The 17,615-nt window shown below is 35.5% G+C and overlaps 1 protein-coding gene across 6 annotated transcripts in view; it reads right to left on the bottom strand.

Moving 5' to 3' along the window:
- The window catches only part of USP25 (ubiquitin specific peptidase 25), a 137,948-nt gene that overhangs the window by 47,513 nt on the left and 72,820 nt on the right, over positions 1 to 17,615 (bottom strand). For all 6 annotated transcript variants that reach the window (XM_021070825.1, XM_021070823.1, XM_021070822.1 and 3 more), the window contains 6 exons: positions 10,983 to 11,056; positions 6,888 to 7,036; positions 2,973 to 3,100; positions 2,529 to 2,624; positions 1,196 to 1,357; positions 354 to 580 (listed from right to left, as the gene is read on the bottom strand). In XM_021070825.1, coding sequence (XP_020926484.1) covers positions 354 to 580; positions 1,196 to 1,357; positions 2,529 to 2,624; positions 2,973 to 3,100; positions 6,888 to 7,036; positions 10,983 to 11,056 — 836 coding nt within the window. The remainder of the gene's footprint in view (positions 1 to 353; positions 581 to 1,195; positions 1,358 to 2,528; positions 2,625 to 2,972; positions 3,101 to 6,887; positions 7,037 to 10,982; positions 11,057 to 17,615) is intronic.

The raw sequence follows: 17,615 nt of genomic DNA, 5'->3' as shown, positions 1-17,615 counted from the left end.
TTCAAGGGAAGTACACAACTGGTAAATACAAAATGTGATCCTGTGTAATGTTTCGCCAATGGAGTACCTGTGAATACCAGTTTGATATAAATTTAGAGCAACAAACTAGAAAATTAGACCATCTGTTAGGTCATTAATCAGCTACGTAATCCAAGGAAAGTCTTTTGGTCTCTCTGAACCTGATATTAAAATCATAAAAATGAAAGCCAAACTGCTTGATCTTAAAGAAAACACTTTCTAGAAAAACAAAACAAAACAACTTTAAATATTTACATATGTGATTTCTCTTCTCAATGTTAACATTAATCGTATCCATTTCAGGTGAGAGAGTTATGCTATGAGAAGCTTCTTACCTCTGGTGTCATTTTCTATTTCTGTCCTCCAGCGATGTAAACAGCTTTCTAGCACAGAGAGTTCTTCTTCTGTTATATGCCTTGGTGCTGGATGCATGGGCAAGTCTGGAGGTATCCGAGACTGAGTGAATGGTTTATGTATTACTGATCTCGATGAAATGGCAGCTATCGATGCAGGCGATGTGCTTGGCAGCTCTGAAGAAGGAGCTCCCTGCTGATCTGTTGTGCTATTTTTTTTTAAAGCATAAAATATTTACTATTGAACCTTCCAAACTGAAGCTCAGGACAAAGACTATGTCAAACACAAGCATTAAACTGGCTTATAATTTCAAAAGGAAAAGGTTTTCTTAAAAAAAGAAATATGTAGGTTAATCTAATGTCCTAATGAAATTCTTAATATATGGAACTACATCTTTGTAAGAATAAAACTGAGGTTTTGAACTATGGTAGAAATGGTGTGATCGTATTTATGTAAATGAATCTTACATAAACCGGAACTATAAAAACCTTCCCTTCCTAATACTTCCTGCTCATGTTACAAAAAAAGTTTCTAACTAAACAGTAGTATTTTCACAGATAAAAGGTTGATGCATATAATATATGAAAACAACCTAAAGTATAAGTCTGATGAAAATTTCAACCTACAACTATAAAATGAATTGAAACAGCGAAATAAGAAAGCACGTGGGAGACATAATATCTTCTAAGTGAATCTAATCTTTTTAGAGTTCCCTGAAATAAATCAAAACATATATTTTATAAAGCCTTCTTTAAAGGTATTCATTACATTATTGTACAATACAGTAACATAGCTATGGCTTCTATGAAGAAAACTTTTTTACCTTGGTAACGTCTGTGATGGTATGGAACCACTAGATGGGGAACTAGCGTCAATATCATCAACAGGAGAAGTGCAAACGGGTTTACTTGAGGCAAATTCCAAGGCATACTGCAGAACATCTACCAAGGGGAATCGTTTGGGACCTGAACCATAGCTTAAATACCTGTTAACCATAAAATATATACATGCTTTCAATTATACATAAACCACATTTGTGTTTTTAATAATTATAAAACATGACAAAAACACTTCGATGCATCTTCCTCAACAATGAAAATAATTTTGCTTTATTCAAATAAAGATGGTAAAACTGAATATACACTCAAGAAATAAATGTTCTCCAAAGGAACAAAACTAAATATGATTAAGACAATGTGTGCATATACTGTTATAAATTCTAAATGCTGTTCTTAGGTTGTAACCCAAGGGTAAAACGAAAACTGACAGGTCCATCCCGTGAGACTGTTTTGATTTTGAGATCTGTCGTCTAGCCTCATGTCAAGATGATGACTAATGCTGTCCTCCTACCTTTTACCTCTAACTTTTTTTTCAATATGATGACTGATACTTTTTAAGAAATATCTGTAAAATTTTCAATAATTTTAATATTTTGCATTAAAAAGTTTAGGCTACTAATTTTCAAACATTAAGCAAGGAATACAGATTAAATCAGAGGTTGCAAACTAGGATCTTTCACACCACATTTCAGGCTGTAGACTTCTGTCTAAACTACAGAATATCTGATAGTCCAGATTCTGGACTTCTTTCAAAACAACTATATGCTCTGGACACCCGCGAGATGACATTCATGCATAGTACCCACCCCCTAGTGTGGATGGCAGCTACCCCCTCTCCACAGGGGTATGCTCTCTCCATTCCCTTTGCCCAAAAGCTTATGCCTAACTTGCTTTCCTTTTTTTTATAAATCCCCCAGGAGGCTCTTGTATGCATCTGAATTTATGTCTTTTGCTGTTAAGGAGAAAAACTCAAGTCACTATTCACTTCAATGGAAATCTGAAGAGTAATATTTAGTCTCGTGCAAGAAGAAACCTCAAACACAGATTAGTTTAACTTAACATCTATTTTCAGTACCTTGAGTGTTACCTGTTGACTGTGGGAATATTTAAACAATAATCATCTAATGCCAACTATGAATTACTTTAGTGGCTAATGAAACTCAAGCCTGAACTATTCAAGTAAAATATCAATGCAGAATGTTTATCTACTCCTAGAATTACAAATCATTCAAAACAAATTCAAAACTAAAGGTCTAGACAGTCACTAAGGATATGACTTCCTATAGTTAGCTCATAATTTCATAAAAGTTACAATACCTTTCTAGTCTTTGTTGTAATACTGTGAGGTAATCTTTTAGTCTTTTGATTTCTTCCCTCTTAATTCTTGTTATTTCTCTATTTCTATGCATGTATCTATCAGGAAAAAGAAAAACAGCAATTACTAGAATTTCTAAATATCATGGAAGCAGATATAAAACTGTCTTGCCATCACCAAAAAAGATCAACTCATTCAAAATTTTATAGTAAAACATCAGATAAACAATACAATTAGTCTTTTTACTTAACATTATTCCCGGCAACTATAGTTTTCAAAATAAAAAGAGAATTCTGTTTTCCTTGACAAATGGTGTAACATACATTACGCAAAAAGTAAAAATTAAATTGAAGAAAATCGAGCAAAAATTTTCTCTAAGTACAATAACTCTTCACTTGGATACTAAACTGTTTCAAAACTAAGTCAGGCCTTATACCAAACCATACCTGTCCAGATATAAAACTTGAGGAAATTCTAATTTGTTGTGAATTTTTTCCGGTCTTCCCAATGCCTGATTAAATTCAAATCTTGACAACTCAAATGTTAACACAGGCGGTAGTTCAGTAAACCAATGCTGAAGGAACACAATAACAAAAAAAGTTTACATCACCTTTCTGTTTTCTCCACTGCAATTTCAGGCACAGGATATTAGTCAGCAGTGGCATTTTTACATTACATTTACATTTTTACATTAATCATCACAATGCTAATGTCACAAGTAACTGACTGGGTATGCAATTTAGTATTAAAACTCAACTTCTTCCTAAAAATTTTTCACACCTTTGGAAAATTCCAATGAGGTTAATGCACAACCAGGATAGAGAAAATCTTCTAATGGCTTTCCTTCTTACATGGTAATATATATATATATATATATATATATATATATAATTATTATTTTTTTTTTTTTGGCTGTGCCTGCAGCATGTGAAAGTTCCCAGGCCAGGGATCAAACCTGAGCCACAGCAGGAATCCACGCTGCTACAGTGACAATGCTGGATCTTAACCCGCTGCATCACAAGGGAACTCCTCGCGACAATTTTTTACATAAGAATTTCTAACCCAATGAGAAAGACATTGAATAAAATCATGGTTTAGTAGCTCAATTCTTCTAACTTCTTCAATATTATATCACAATTACTATCAGGAATGGTACATATACTGAACATACTCAACCACATTATCAAAAACCTGTGACAAAGTAACATGTAAGATGTACACAAAAGAAAAAATTTTTATAGCATACATGATTAAAATTTTTATGCTGAAACTAGAAAATGATATTTTCCTGTTTTAAATTTAATGTTCAACTGAATTTTGACAAATTTAAGAAAAAGGTCTATCACTAGATAGATCAAATATGAAGTTTATACTGATGATAATTATATTTAAAATCTTTTAAAATGATTAGTGCTTAAAGAATCAAATGCCTCATGCCTATGAGGCAACTCCTCTACATACTTTGGTAACTATTCAGTTAAGCATGAAATGCAACAAAACTTCAAAATTATTTTAATAGAACAAATTCAAGTTTTACATAAGCCTTATTATTTAAAGAGAAACAAAAATCAACAAACTTGTGACTCAACAAATACAGAAGGAAAAAATAATGTTAACAGGTATTCTTAAAGTGCTTATTTTTTTTTAAGCCATGCAAGGAACTTACATTTTTAAATGAGTATGCCCTGTGAACCAAGATTCCACTTCTAACTATCCTTCATCCCTAAGTGCTCAAGGGTATTTATAGAAAGACATTCTTTGAAATAATTCTTTGTCCAAGTACTGTCACATAGAAGAATTAAATCAATTTCATTTTATAAATACAGGCTATGGTGATACTATGCAGATTCTGAAAAGAATGATGTAAAGCTATATACTGACATGAAAGGATGCTCACAATATACTGATGAGTTAAAAAATGCCAAGTCTCAGGACAGTATGAATGTATGAATATAAATAATTATATGTGTATAGCAATAGTCTAAAAGAATGTACAACATATTATTTTAGTGAACACCCATACCAGCAGTGAGGTTTATTCTTTGAAATTCTGTCTCTCCAACAGGCAATCAAAAAATAGCTTCAGGTTTCTTGGAGAGTTTGACTCATCTATAGATGGCATACCATTTAAAAAAAATTTTAAATTTATGATTTAGAAAAATATTTTGTAAGTAGTTATCTTAAATATAATCATTTTTAATTTATTCAGTTGCCCCTTGGGTATGTCATTTCAAAAATGTAAACCTTTAAAACACTGGATGTTTTAACATGAGCAATTCTGGAGTAGAAGTCTTCCTATTTTAGTTGGCCATAACTATTTCAGCAAAAGAGATGTTTTCTGTGTCTAAGTAAAATCGATAATGTTTATTAAATAATAGTGTAGGAAATAAAACGGTATTAACATCAACGATTACGTCAATTTAGAAACAAGCCTAAAATGTTACTCACTGGTTTCTACAGAGAAATAACATAGTTATTGCAAAGGATATAATGAAATAAGATTATAATTTCAGTATGTTGTTTTAAAAAAATTTAAGATATTGTAGTCTAGTCAGTGATAGTTACTTAAACCAGGCTGAATTATTACTGAAACTATTGTGTACAGCAAATCTAGGCAACTGGTAATAGGAATCACAGGCAATCAAATTTGCTATTATTGAGACTACTTATAAACTGCTGAATTCAGTGAAGATGACAAACCATTGTATATGTTAAGTTAGATGGGAAAATCTAGGCAGAAAAATACATACTATAGTACAGGGCATTCAGAGTATGAAGATGAGAAGAGGACAAAAACACAGGACAAACCTGATTTTTTAAAAGATAAATGACATTCAGAGTCAATGTAAGAAAAACATTTTTAAAAACTAGGAATATGTGTGAGAAAGGTTACTTACCAATTAATTATTAAATTATTTACCAATAAACCATAGTGCATTTCATTTATTAGCTACTTTGACAATGTAAGGAAAATACTGTCCCTTCTTTCTCTGCCCAAACCCCCAAACCCAATATCCTTCTAAAAAAAAAAAAGGAAACAGATCATACTTTACTCATACTTTACAGGGCAGTACTTTTTTTTTTTTCTACTACTTGGCAAGTCTTAATCTTTAAAGATCTGTTTCCCAATCAATAAAAAAAAAAAAACTTAATTTAAATACTCTTAATTAGAGGCCTATAGCAGAATCACTTGCAAGCTCACGCTGTACCATATCCCCACCGGAGATTCTGACTTGAAGTGGAGTCTAGGCATTTGTTGAGATCACCAAAGTAGATGATCCATGATACACGGAGAAAAACTAATTCAAATATTTTCTCTTTCTCTCTTATAAAGGGAAAAAGGTAGTAAATATCATTTATTTCCTTTTTTTGTTTGAATGTGAGGGAAGAGAAGGAAATGAGGATGGTGTGAGAAATTATATCTTTTTTAAAAAAGCACACAATTCAGATTAAAGCAGTTTATTCTTAAAGTTACAAGAACTCAGTCCCTTTCTGAATAAAAAGAGATATCATCACTTATTATTTATTAAGCAAGCACTGTTCAGAGATAAAACACTTAAAAAACCTTTATAGTAACAATCAGTCAAAATGTAATATGGAATTCAATTTGCAGTCCCCATCCTATCCTAGGGATATAGCAGCAGATGACACAGATGAAGACCCCTAGCCTCATGCACAGAGCTTCCTTCTAGACAGCTGTCAGCAAATGCTTAATGATGACGTGATTCTGAAGCACATGATCTATCCTTCACTTTTTATTTTTCTGGATAAAAGGATATACAAATGGAGCTGCAGAGATGAACAGAGAGACAGAGAAGGGCTAGGAGGCAGAGACTGATGGAGACAGACAAACAGGACTGTATATTTTTTAACTCTTTCTTGAGAATGAAAGTTCTTCCCTTTGCCTTTCATGAAATTACACGATAATTTTACAAGAAAAGGAGTGTGGTGTTGCCTACTTAGGCCTGGACATATTCCAACAATATTTGGTATAAGTAATATATGTCTATACAAGATCACACTCTACTATCTAAGTTTTTCCTTACTTCCAGGACAAGCACACTGTAATGGCTGGTACCTTGACCAAAAAGTCTAAAAAGACTGAACAATGTCTTAAAGGAGGATTTTAACAGAAATTCTTGAGGGAAAAAAAAATGTTAAATGAAAATTTAACATAAATTATATTGACTATATTGACTGTGCAGCTTTCCCAAATATGTCTAAATTACCATAATTAAATTCAAACACATTTCCTGAATATTCTCTTGGTTATTAGTAGTTATATAATTAAAGCCTTAAATTGCACTTCATAGCAACTTAAGACTTGCAGAGAAGGGAAATAGAGAAAATGCTAAACTCACCTCTTGCCCGGATTTTCCTGAATTTTCTGAATGTAAAGACTCAATTTCTCCTTCAATCATAGCAGCTTCTAGGCACTCATGTAGATCTTTGAATCCATTTACTTGAAGTGGGTACTGACCAAACATTTCAGTATTTTCAAATTTTTTACCTATAAGGGGGAGAATTAATTAAGTAATGTTCTTCATTATGGCCTTTCAGCTATTAAAGTAAATGTATGTACTAATTATTTCCTGTACCTTAAAACTGTAACTGTTTACATTTCATACAGTAAGTTAGTATAATTTTTCTACTAGCTTAAACATGTACATATGTATATTCACATCCACCTATAGATATTAATTACACACCCATAATATGAATGTCTATAATTCTATATGTGTATGTAATTATATGTTTAATTATATACATATATATATATATATATGCTTATTCTTTCAAAAAGTACCTTCTAAGAGCAATATGCTGTGTTACACTCAGAATATATATAGCAAAAGAGATATGCTCTCTGAGCTGAGAAACAGCCTTTTGGAAAAATATACACATCAATTACATAAATAATTATGAACAAATTGTTTATGATTACAGATGTTACAAAAGAGGTGGTGAGAGAGTGCTGTGAGAAGGTATAAAAAGAGGAAAAAACCTAGCTTTTAAGACTGGACGGTAGAGTAGGGAAGCACTTCCATATCAATATGACATTTATGCTGAGACGGAAAGGTGAACGGGAGTTGGTCAAGCCAGAGTGACTGGGAGCCAGAGTGTCCCTGGCCAAGGAACAGCACATGCAAAGATTCTGAGGCCGCAAAGAACTTGGCATGTTTACAGAATTAAGGGAAGGAAAGTACAGCTTGGGGGAGCAATGCAGAGAGGACACTGAAGAGTGAAGTGGAGATCAAAATCGAATTCTCAACAAAGTCTAACAGCCCTTGTGAAGGATTTTTCCCAGTATATTCTGAGTATAATAAAAAGTCACTGAATAATTAGATCTAGGAATAATAGGCTCCTATTTATATCTCTGAAACATCCTTATGGCTTCTGTGTTAAGTGAATGATGGACTGTTAGGAGACTATTACAGAATCCATCTAAAAATAAAGCTAGTGTAGAAGACGGTGTTAATAATAAAAGTGTACAAAAACAGATGAAATTACACACACACATTTATAAATATATACAGAAGCATGTGCGAATAGGAACTGATTGACTGGCTTGTAGGTAGGATGGGGGATAGAAGAGAAAAGAAGGCATCAAGAAAGATAGCATGAACAATTGACTTGGTTTTTATATACCAGAAAGGGGCAGCAGTGAAGGAAGAGCAAAAGACTTTTTTTTTTTCTTTTGGTTTTAAGGCAGCATTGACAATCATCAGTTCAGAATGGCCCACGAGATTTCAAATTAAGAAGGGTTGGATACATGAGTCTGTAATTAAAATTAATCCTCTGGTCTGAAGCTGTAAGTTGGAGAATTGCTGGCTTATTAATAGCAGGAAATCAAGGGAGTGAATGAGATTGCCCAAGGAACTAGCACAAAGAAGAGGAAGAGGACCTAATAAGCTGAGTCCCAAGGATCTCCTACTGATACAGGAAAAAACTAAGAAGTACCCACAGAGGTATGAGAAAAGCCAAAATAATATGGTACCACAGAAGTCAGAGAAGTATTCTTAAGAGCAAGAAAAAGGAGGAGGAGGAGAGAGTGGAGTCAACAGCATTAATAGCAGATAAGGACACAATGAGAATCAAGAGGGATCCACTGGACTAACACATATTGGACCCAATATGTAGGACACCAATAACCTTAAAAAGATCCCCAGAAGAAGTCTGGGGCCAGAAATGCAAGTGGGATAGGTTGACTAAATGGAGAAAGAGTAGTTGAAAACAAACTCTTCTCTTTAAAGGCGCTTACCTCTGAAAAAGATTAACTGAAAAAGAGTATGTGGAGATAGTTATTTATTTTTTTTAATTATAAAGATGTGAGATACCAGACCATGTCTAAATATTGATGAATAAGACACAGTGGGAAAGAAGAAGCTACAGAAGGGAGTTTGCGCTGTGGCCAAGTGGATTAAGGATCGGATTGCAGCGGCTTGGGTGGCTGCAGAGGCGCAGGTTTGATCCCTGGCCTGGTGCAGTGGGTTAAGGATCCAATATTACCGCAACTGATCAGAGACTAGCCAGAGAGGTGGTGCCAGAAGGGGATGGGGGAAAGAGAGTTTTAGATACATATAACAATAATCATAATGAACAAGGAAGGAAATAAAGAAAAAGCTAAAAAGAACAAAATGAAGGGGTTAATGGACTAGAAGTTCCAGAAAAGTTGAAGAACCTTTGCAATGGAGTACTTTAGTAAACAAACTGAAAATCACCCACAATTGAGAGTCACTAGTCTAAGAGAAAGCATTAGGAAGATATATGTAAAGATAAGAAAGGGATCTTAAAACAAATTACTCTTAGCAAATACATGGTTCATTTGGAAATGTATTAAAATCACATTTATACAACACAAGAGCTTTGGAACAACTTATCAAAACCAAGTACAAAGACTTCAACACTGATAAACTTTAATAATCACTTTTAAGAATCCAGATAACACAGGTAGAAATGATCATTAAAAGTATCATAAATAGAGTTACCATTGTGGCTCAGTGAAAATGAATCTGATCAGTGCCCATGAGGACGCAGGTTTGATCCCTGACCTCACGCAGTGGATTAAGGATCTGGCGCTGCTGTGAGCTGTGATGTAGGTCACAAACACAGCTCAGATCTGGCATTGCTGTGGCTTTGGTGTAGGTCAGTGGCTCTCTACTGTTTCAGATACAGTGTTCTACTTCAAATAAAAACTGGTATGATAGTATGGACAAACTGGAATATAACGCACTACGTAAAATATTCCACCATTTATATAATGAGTACTTAGCATTAGTACAAACAAAATGTACTATTATCTCGATATAACCTTTAGGATGTCTGACTAAATTATGAGTTAATATCTGCCTTTTTCCAAATCCCAAACTATAAAATTATATTCAAACAAAACTTCATGGGAATCTATCACTTAAGATCCGGAAGAAAGGGAGTTCCTGTCGTGGTGCAGTGGTTAACGAATCCGACTGGGAACCATGAGGTTGCAGGTTCGACCCCTGGCCTTGCTCAGTGGGTCAACGATCCGGCGTTGCCGTGAGCTGTGGTATAGGTCGCAGGTGCGGCTCAGATCCCATGTTGCTGTGGCTCTGGTACAGACCGGTGGCTATAGCTCCGATTAGACCTCTAGCCTTGGGAACCTCTCCATATGCCGTGGGAATGGCCTTGCCCTAGGAAAGGTAAAAAGACAACAACAACAACAACAACAAAAAGGTCCTGAAGGAAAATCAATTTTCCAAATTTTACACTTTGGATGATTTGGGTGAACTTTCCAAAGCTGATGCATAGGGCAATTTGGAAAAACAATTTTTCAAAAATGTATGCTTTTAGATTTAGTAATAATATTATTGAAGTATAGCTTATGAATCAGTTCCCTTCCCTTGTTAGGAAAACCAGAATAACAGGTTAGGCCTGGATTTTAAGTAAGAAAAATCATATCACTTTTAACTGATTTTTAAAAGATAAAGGACAAATCTTTCTTGAAAACTATAAAGAATTTTATAATCACCTCCAATATGGAAACTGTATAATACTCTTACTATGCTAAATTGCTAAACCCAGTTTTCAATATGCATACACTTGAAACCCTCAAAAATGGCGACCTTCACATGAAGCCCAGTATTCGACTCCAGTATTATTTTCAAAAGACCCACCAATTACCCTCTTAACCTTTGTATCCCAACAACTCACAGTATCACAGAACCCCTCCCAGGGAACGAACATCAGAATAACATTAACTCTCAAGTTAGCATATGCTAATGTACTCTGTACCTTTCTGTACTTGCACTCAATTCTTTGCTTTCTATATAAATGATTAGCAGTAGAAATGCAACAGACACTACTAGACAGAGTGAGTCAAAATAACAAATATGACACAAATTAAGTTACTACTACGATAACAGGGCTAATAGCTAATAATACCTCAATGGCATTCAAGAAGTAAACAGGTGTAACTATACCTTCAAGCACTCCCACAGCCAGGAATCTTCCATAGAACAACTCTACCATGGGGTTCTTTGGCTTCTCTTCATCCCTAAAAATCATGTTAAGAATATAAATGTGATTATGATTTCTAGACCTGTAAATAATAGAGGAAACATTAAAAGAACAAGACAATAACACTTATGTGGTAATCACGCTCTTGGCTCTGCTACTTCACAGTGTTAGGCTGAGGTACTTAGGTTTAGTCTCCATTTCTTCACCTGTCAACTGAGGATACCAATGGTAATAGAACTCACGTGGCTACTGTGAGGGTTAAAATGAGTTACTGTGTGGGACCTCCTAAGAAGAACTAGGCACAATCTGTATATTTCCATTATCATCATATATTTCAATTTTGGACTTTTAGTTTGTACAGTACACACTTATTTAGACTTGGGAAGGGGGAAAAGGCACTCAATCTAAACTAATTTCTATGAAATTTTAGTATGTCATTTCCCACAATTACCCAGAACAGTGCACACCAGCTATCACCAGTGAAGGAGCAAAACATCAGCTCTGACCCAGGTAGCTAAAAAGCTACTCCAAACTTTTCTAAAGTTTCATGTTGCTGGTAAAATTAGTCATGTGTGACTTTTCCAAATTCTTTAATATACAAATTTGCTATTCTTTTTTTTTTTGCTTGAAATAAATAAAAAAAGACAATTTTTAATGTTTTTTAAAAAATGTTTTGTAACCTGTGGTATAAAAACGCAAAGTTTATGCTGACCTTATATGAAAGTGTGTTGTATCCACAACTGTATAGAGACTTTTTCCTCCTGAATTCTGTGCTAACTTAGTAAAATTATTTATTCAAAAAAAGAGAGGAGGACACAGTCTCTTGATAAATGTGCTGCATGGACCATCATTTAAACCACAAAACAACTGGTGGGAAGTATTTCACTTAATCCTTGCAACAATCATCTGAAGAAGTGTGCTAGGGTTGGTCATCAGTGCTACTCAAAAGATTTCTGGCCCTCTACTTTCAGGTACATAGCCAAGAAGCACTTTTCCACTCACTCTTTATTTAAGTTTGAGAAAAAAATTTAAATTGTGATTAAAATTTAAAGTTTAGGAGTTGCCGTCGTGGCGCAGTGGTTAAGGAATCCGACTAGGAACGAGGAGGTTGCGGGTTCAATCCCTGGCCTTGCTCAGTGGGTTAAGGATCTGGCATCACCGTGAGCTGTGGTGTAGCTCACAGACACGGCTCGGATCCCGCGTTGCTGTGGCTGTGGTGTAGGCCAGTGGCTACAGCTCCGATTAGACCCCTAGCCTGGGAACCTCCACATGCCGCAGGAAGCGGCCCTAGAAAAGGCAAAAAGACTAAATAAATAAATAAATAAATAAAGTTAACCATCTTAACCATTTTTCAGTGTACACTTTGGTAGTGTTATGTAAATTCACACCATTGTGCAAGCAATCTCCAGAACTCTTTCATCTTGAAAGATAAAAATCTACACTCATTAAACAGCTCCACGTTTCTCCCACTTACCAGGTCCTAGCAACCACCGCAACTCTTTCTGTTTCTTTGAATTCTAAAACTCTTGACACCTAAGTAAAACACTGTTTGTCTTTTGGTGACTGGCTTATTTCACTTAGCATCACGTCTTTGAGGCTCATCCATGCTGCGGCATGCGTCACAGTTTCCTTCCTTGTGAAGGAGATATTATATATACATATATACATCACATTTGCTTTTCCATTCATGCGTGGACATATGAGCTGCTTCCAATCTCTTGTCTATTGTGAATAATACTGCTATGAAAGTGAGTGTGCAATTATCTCTTTGAGACCCTGCTATCGAATCTTTTTGATATAAATTTGGCAGTGGAATTGCTAGATGCGTTTAAGTCTTGGGTTTTGTTTTGCTTTTTTTTTTCATCTTTATAGATATAATGGTCGAACAAAATTTTAAGATACTTAAAGTGTACAATGTGATGATCTGATGTATGTATACATTGTGAAAGGATCTCCTCCATCGAATGGTAATTATATTTTTAATTTTTTGAAGAACTACCATAATGTTTTCCACAGCAGCTGCACCATTTTACACTCTCACCAACAGCGCACAAAAGTTTCCATTTTTTCACATCTTCACCAACACTTTTTGAGGGTTTTTTTTTTTTTTTGATAGCAGCCATCCTAATGAGTGTGAGATATGCCCACTCTCTGAAGTTAAGTAAACCACATGCCTTGCACAAGAAAATGTGAATGGAAGTGATGTGTGTCATTCCTGGGCTGACACTCTGACAGCCAATACACTTTGCACTGACGTGGTGATGAGATGAAGCCTCTGTCAGCAGGGGGCCTTGAGTGAATGGATGAGCAGAGCCCCTTGCTCATACTTTCTGGGCACAGCTAAGACTATGACATAGTCTCTCAAGTTTTGAGGATGTTGCTACAAGATTATGCAGCCCACCCTTAATAGTAGTGGCCAATACTATTACCTCTGCTGCACTGATAATAAAACTGTAGACCAGGCTAAGTCACTTGCCCAAATTCACACAACTAGTAAGTACTCAAGCTGAAAAGTAAAGGCAAGTCTGCCTCCAAAAATCTATGTAACCTTCCACTTCACATACTTATTAATCTCTGGGCATTTTAACTCTATGGAAAATGTTTAATTCATATCTTATGTTTTAGACTGTGACAATAAAAAGGACTGGAGACTGATATGGGGGAGAGAAATAATCCAAATATTGTCTCTCTTGATGTAAAATTCTATGAATCTTTAGACATAAATATCAGTAAGTATGTCCAATTCCATGTGTCATATTTCCATGTAGAAAAGCAACATTCTTGGTTTCGCTCCTTACTATTACACATATACTCCATAGAAAGAGCAATGACATACCAAGCTGGTGACTTTGCCAGAAGAAACAGTATGAGCAGCTCTACTAATTCTGAATTCTCTTTTCAAGTATCTTTCCAAATCTTCCCATCTGAATTTTGGCCTGCTCTCCACTGACATTCCCTAAGGAGTCAGATAGATCTTCCAGAAAATGTTGACCTGTCCTTCTTTGCAATCTCCCAGAAGTCTTCTCTTTACTGTACATTTAAGCTTTGAATCTCAGGGGCCCAGACCTTGTTATCAACAGAAATGTAAGGAACATAAGTCAGGAGCAATTGAGACTCCTAAAGGAGAAATGATACAAACACCACTTGCCTGAAGAAAAGCTAGACTGACACAAATACCAAAGGCCAAAAGGAATCACTAAAGAAAACTCATATCAGGGATACCTTAGCCTGGGAATTAGGGTGGCACAGAAAGAGTTCAAAGATCTAGGGCAAGGGATAGAGTAACTTACAATGCTTTGGGTCAGTGCTTCTCAATCTTTTTAATGTCATTGGCACACAGAAAATATATGCAGAGAACTCTGGAATAAAAACACATGTTTTCTCATGCAGAGAAACAGATTCTATGCCTCCATATATCTATAATATGGTTTACTACGGCATATCAACAGGAAAGCTCTGTTCTAGGTAGGCAAAGCCTAGTGGTTCAAAAAATTTTAGCTCCATAAACAGTAAAGAAAGTACAAAATTACTGATTCAGTAAATAGTCAAGTGGCAGTCTTCTAAGGCTAGAGATAAAAAGCAAACAGAGAGTTGTGCTGAAGACAGCCTATTATATGAAGTGCTTACAGAAAGCCTGTAAAGATTTAAGAGGAGGAATTAGAGATTTCTGGGTAAAGCATTCAAAGAATTACTAAGAGAACTTCAAAGAGACTCAGTAATCTCAGATGGGGATACAGATATTGTTTGTACTCTGAGGAAACATGTTCAATAAATTTTTGGTGTTAGAATGCTACAAAAGGTAGAAGGAAAAGGAGTTCTACTAAAGAAGAACCAGGGTGGACAATCATAGATCAAGTCCACCCTGGGCTGTCTGTTGGTCTGACAGGACAGAAACCTGGTGGAATTCTGCAGCTCAAAAGAGGTGAAGGTGACAAGACATGTTTGAATAATAAAATGACGTGGACATATTCCTAACTCATATTTCACTAGCAATCATTATGAGGGACCCATCAGGACAATATCAGAGGAACAGGCTAAGATAAAAATAGATGTATAGGACAGAAAAATGTCAAAAGAACAGAAAGAGAAGACACTCATCCGTCAAACAGGGCCAGTCCTGCATGAATCAGAGGCTAAGAAGCAGGCTAAACTATTAAAAAATTTAGCCAAGCCATCCTTTAAAAAGCATAAAAGGAGTTCCCATCGTGGCACAGTGGTTAACGAATCCAACTAGGAGCCATGAGGATGCAGGTTCGATCCCTGGCCTCGTTCAGTGCATTAAGGATCCAGTGTTGCCATGAGCTGTGGTGTAGGTCAGACATGGTTTAGATATGGCTTTGCTGTGGCTGTGGTGCAGGCCAGCAGCTGCAGCTCTAATTCGACCCCTAACCTGGGAACTTCCATATACCACATGTGCAGCTCTGAAAGCAACAACAACAACAAAAAAAAAAAAAAAAAAAAAAGAAACAAACAAAAAAAAAGAAACAAACAAACAAAAAAAAGAAGGCATGAAAAATTATATGTATGTAATGGAACCTTAAAGGCATAGCCCACTAGAAAAAAAGGAGCAGAAATAAATATACAATGACCTAGAATATTCAAAAGCTGAGGAAAGAGTATTTCATAGAGAGAATGATCTTCACTGGATGCTGGAACTCAGGTTTCAGAAGCATCAACAGTTTCAGTTAAGCAATCTGACTGGGAGATTTACCAGATGAAACTAAGAAAGAAATTAACATGAAGAGAAGAAAGAAACTACTTAGAAGGCAGGTTTCACAGGCCTAACCAATACCATACCAAAATGCAAGGCCAGAAACCATCATAGCACAAAACCTGTTATTAGAAAGAACTTAGATTCAATGCAGCACTGAAGGACAGCAAGCTGAAGCTCATGAGAAAAATGCAACTTAAGAGTTTTGGTGAATTAAAAAGAAAGGCACCTATGATCAAAGCTGTCAGCATCATAAAATTCCAAACATGGCAAGAAGGAAGAGGCTTTCAATACCACATTCTAAGACAGTTTCCAACAGTAGAAGTCTTTTCCCTCAGATAGTCTAGATTTAGCACCATAATTAGTCTCTTTAGAGAGTTCTTCCAACTTAAGTTTACAAGTAGTTGTCTAAAACCAAGTGGCCCCTAAGACAGGCATCCTGGCAAAACTAAAACCATGATGACATTATCCAAAGCTTCTTCTACAGTCTTTAGCAACAATAACTTGAGTCTGGATTGCACTAGTTTCCAGGAACATTATAGGTGGACCAAAAGCTAAAGGGATGATATTTTGCCTTTGTTTCAAAATTTTAAAAGAGACCAATGTTAACCATGTGTCCTAATAATTCTCTGAAATCCAAAATTAAAGCACATGAGGTTCAACATTCAAAGGGCTGAAAGAACTAAACACATACAAGTGGAGAATCTAGGCTGCAGCTGCAGAACCCCCACTAAATTCAGGCACAGAAAAGACATGTCTGTAGTCAAGACTGAGCAAAACTCCAAGTGACTTCTTCCTGTTAGACTGCAACCACAGGGCAAAAGAATCTGGCTTTTCAGTATAATTTGTTTGCATTTTACCTTAAAAGATCAAATGGATGTAATCTGGGAACTTATTTTTCCCCTGGGAATTTGAAAGCAAATGAGAGGAGATACATTAAATTTTAGAGGCATCTCTTAGTTGCTAACAATGTATAATGAGAATATTTGACTTTAGGAATTCCAGTCGTGGCGCAGCAGAAACAAATCTGACTAGGAACCAGGAGGTTGCAGGTTCAATTCCTGGCCTCGCTCAGTAAGGATCCAGCATAGCCGTGAGCTGTGGTGTAAGTCACAGATGCGGCTCAGATCTGCTGTGGCTGTGGCTATGGTGTAGGCTGGCAGCTGTAGCTCTGATTAGACCCCTAGCCTGGGAATCTCTGTATGCTGTGAGTGCAGCCTTAAAAAGCAAAAAAAAAAAAAAAAAAGAATGTTTTAATTTCATTGTAGATCATGTTATTATTACTATTACTGGAAAATGAGGCTGGTTATAATTTAAAAATGGGGGAAAAAATGATGATAAATATAAGAAAGTAAAAGACCTGTACCTGGACAACTATAAGACACTGACAAAAGAAACTGAAGACACAAACAAATGGAAAGACATGGTGCTCATGGATTGGAAGAATATTGTTAAAATGATCATACTATCCAAAGCAATCTACCAATTCAATGTAATCCCTAAAAAAATATCAGTGGCATGTTTCACAGAACTGGAACAAGTAATTCTGAAATTTGTATGGAAACAAAAAAGACCCCAAAGAGCCAAACAATATTAAGAAAGAATAGCAAAACCAAAGGCATCATGCATCCTGATTTCAAACTATACTACAAAGCTACAGTAATCATAACAGTATGGCACTGGCACAAAAACAGAAACATATATAAATGCAACAAAATAGCCCATAAATGAACCCATACTTTATATAGTCAATTAATCTACAACAAGGGAGTCAAGAATATACAACAGGGAAAAGACAGTCTTTTCATAAATGGTGTTGGGAAAACTGGACAGCTACAGGCAAAAGAATGAAATTAAACCACTTCCTTACACCATATACGAAAAT

The sequence above is a fragment of the Sus scrofa genome, chromosome 13 (genome assembly GCF_000003025.6).
Source record: "Sus scrofa isolate TJ Tabasco breed Duroc chromosome 13, Sscrofa11.1, whole genome shotgun sequence".
NCBI classification, from domain to species: domain Eukaryota; kingdom Metazoa; phylum Chordata; class Mammalia; order Artiodactyla; family Suidae; genus Sus; species Sus scrofa.
Note: the sequence above shows the minus strand (reverse complement) of the source record. Positions and strands in the feature narration are given on the sequence as shown.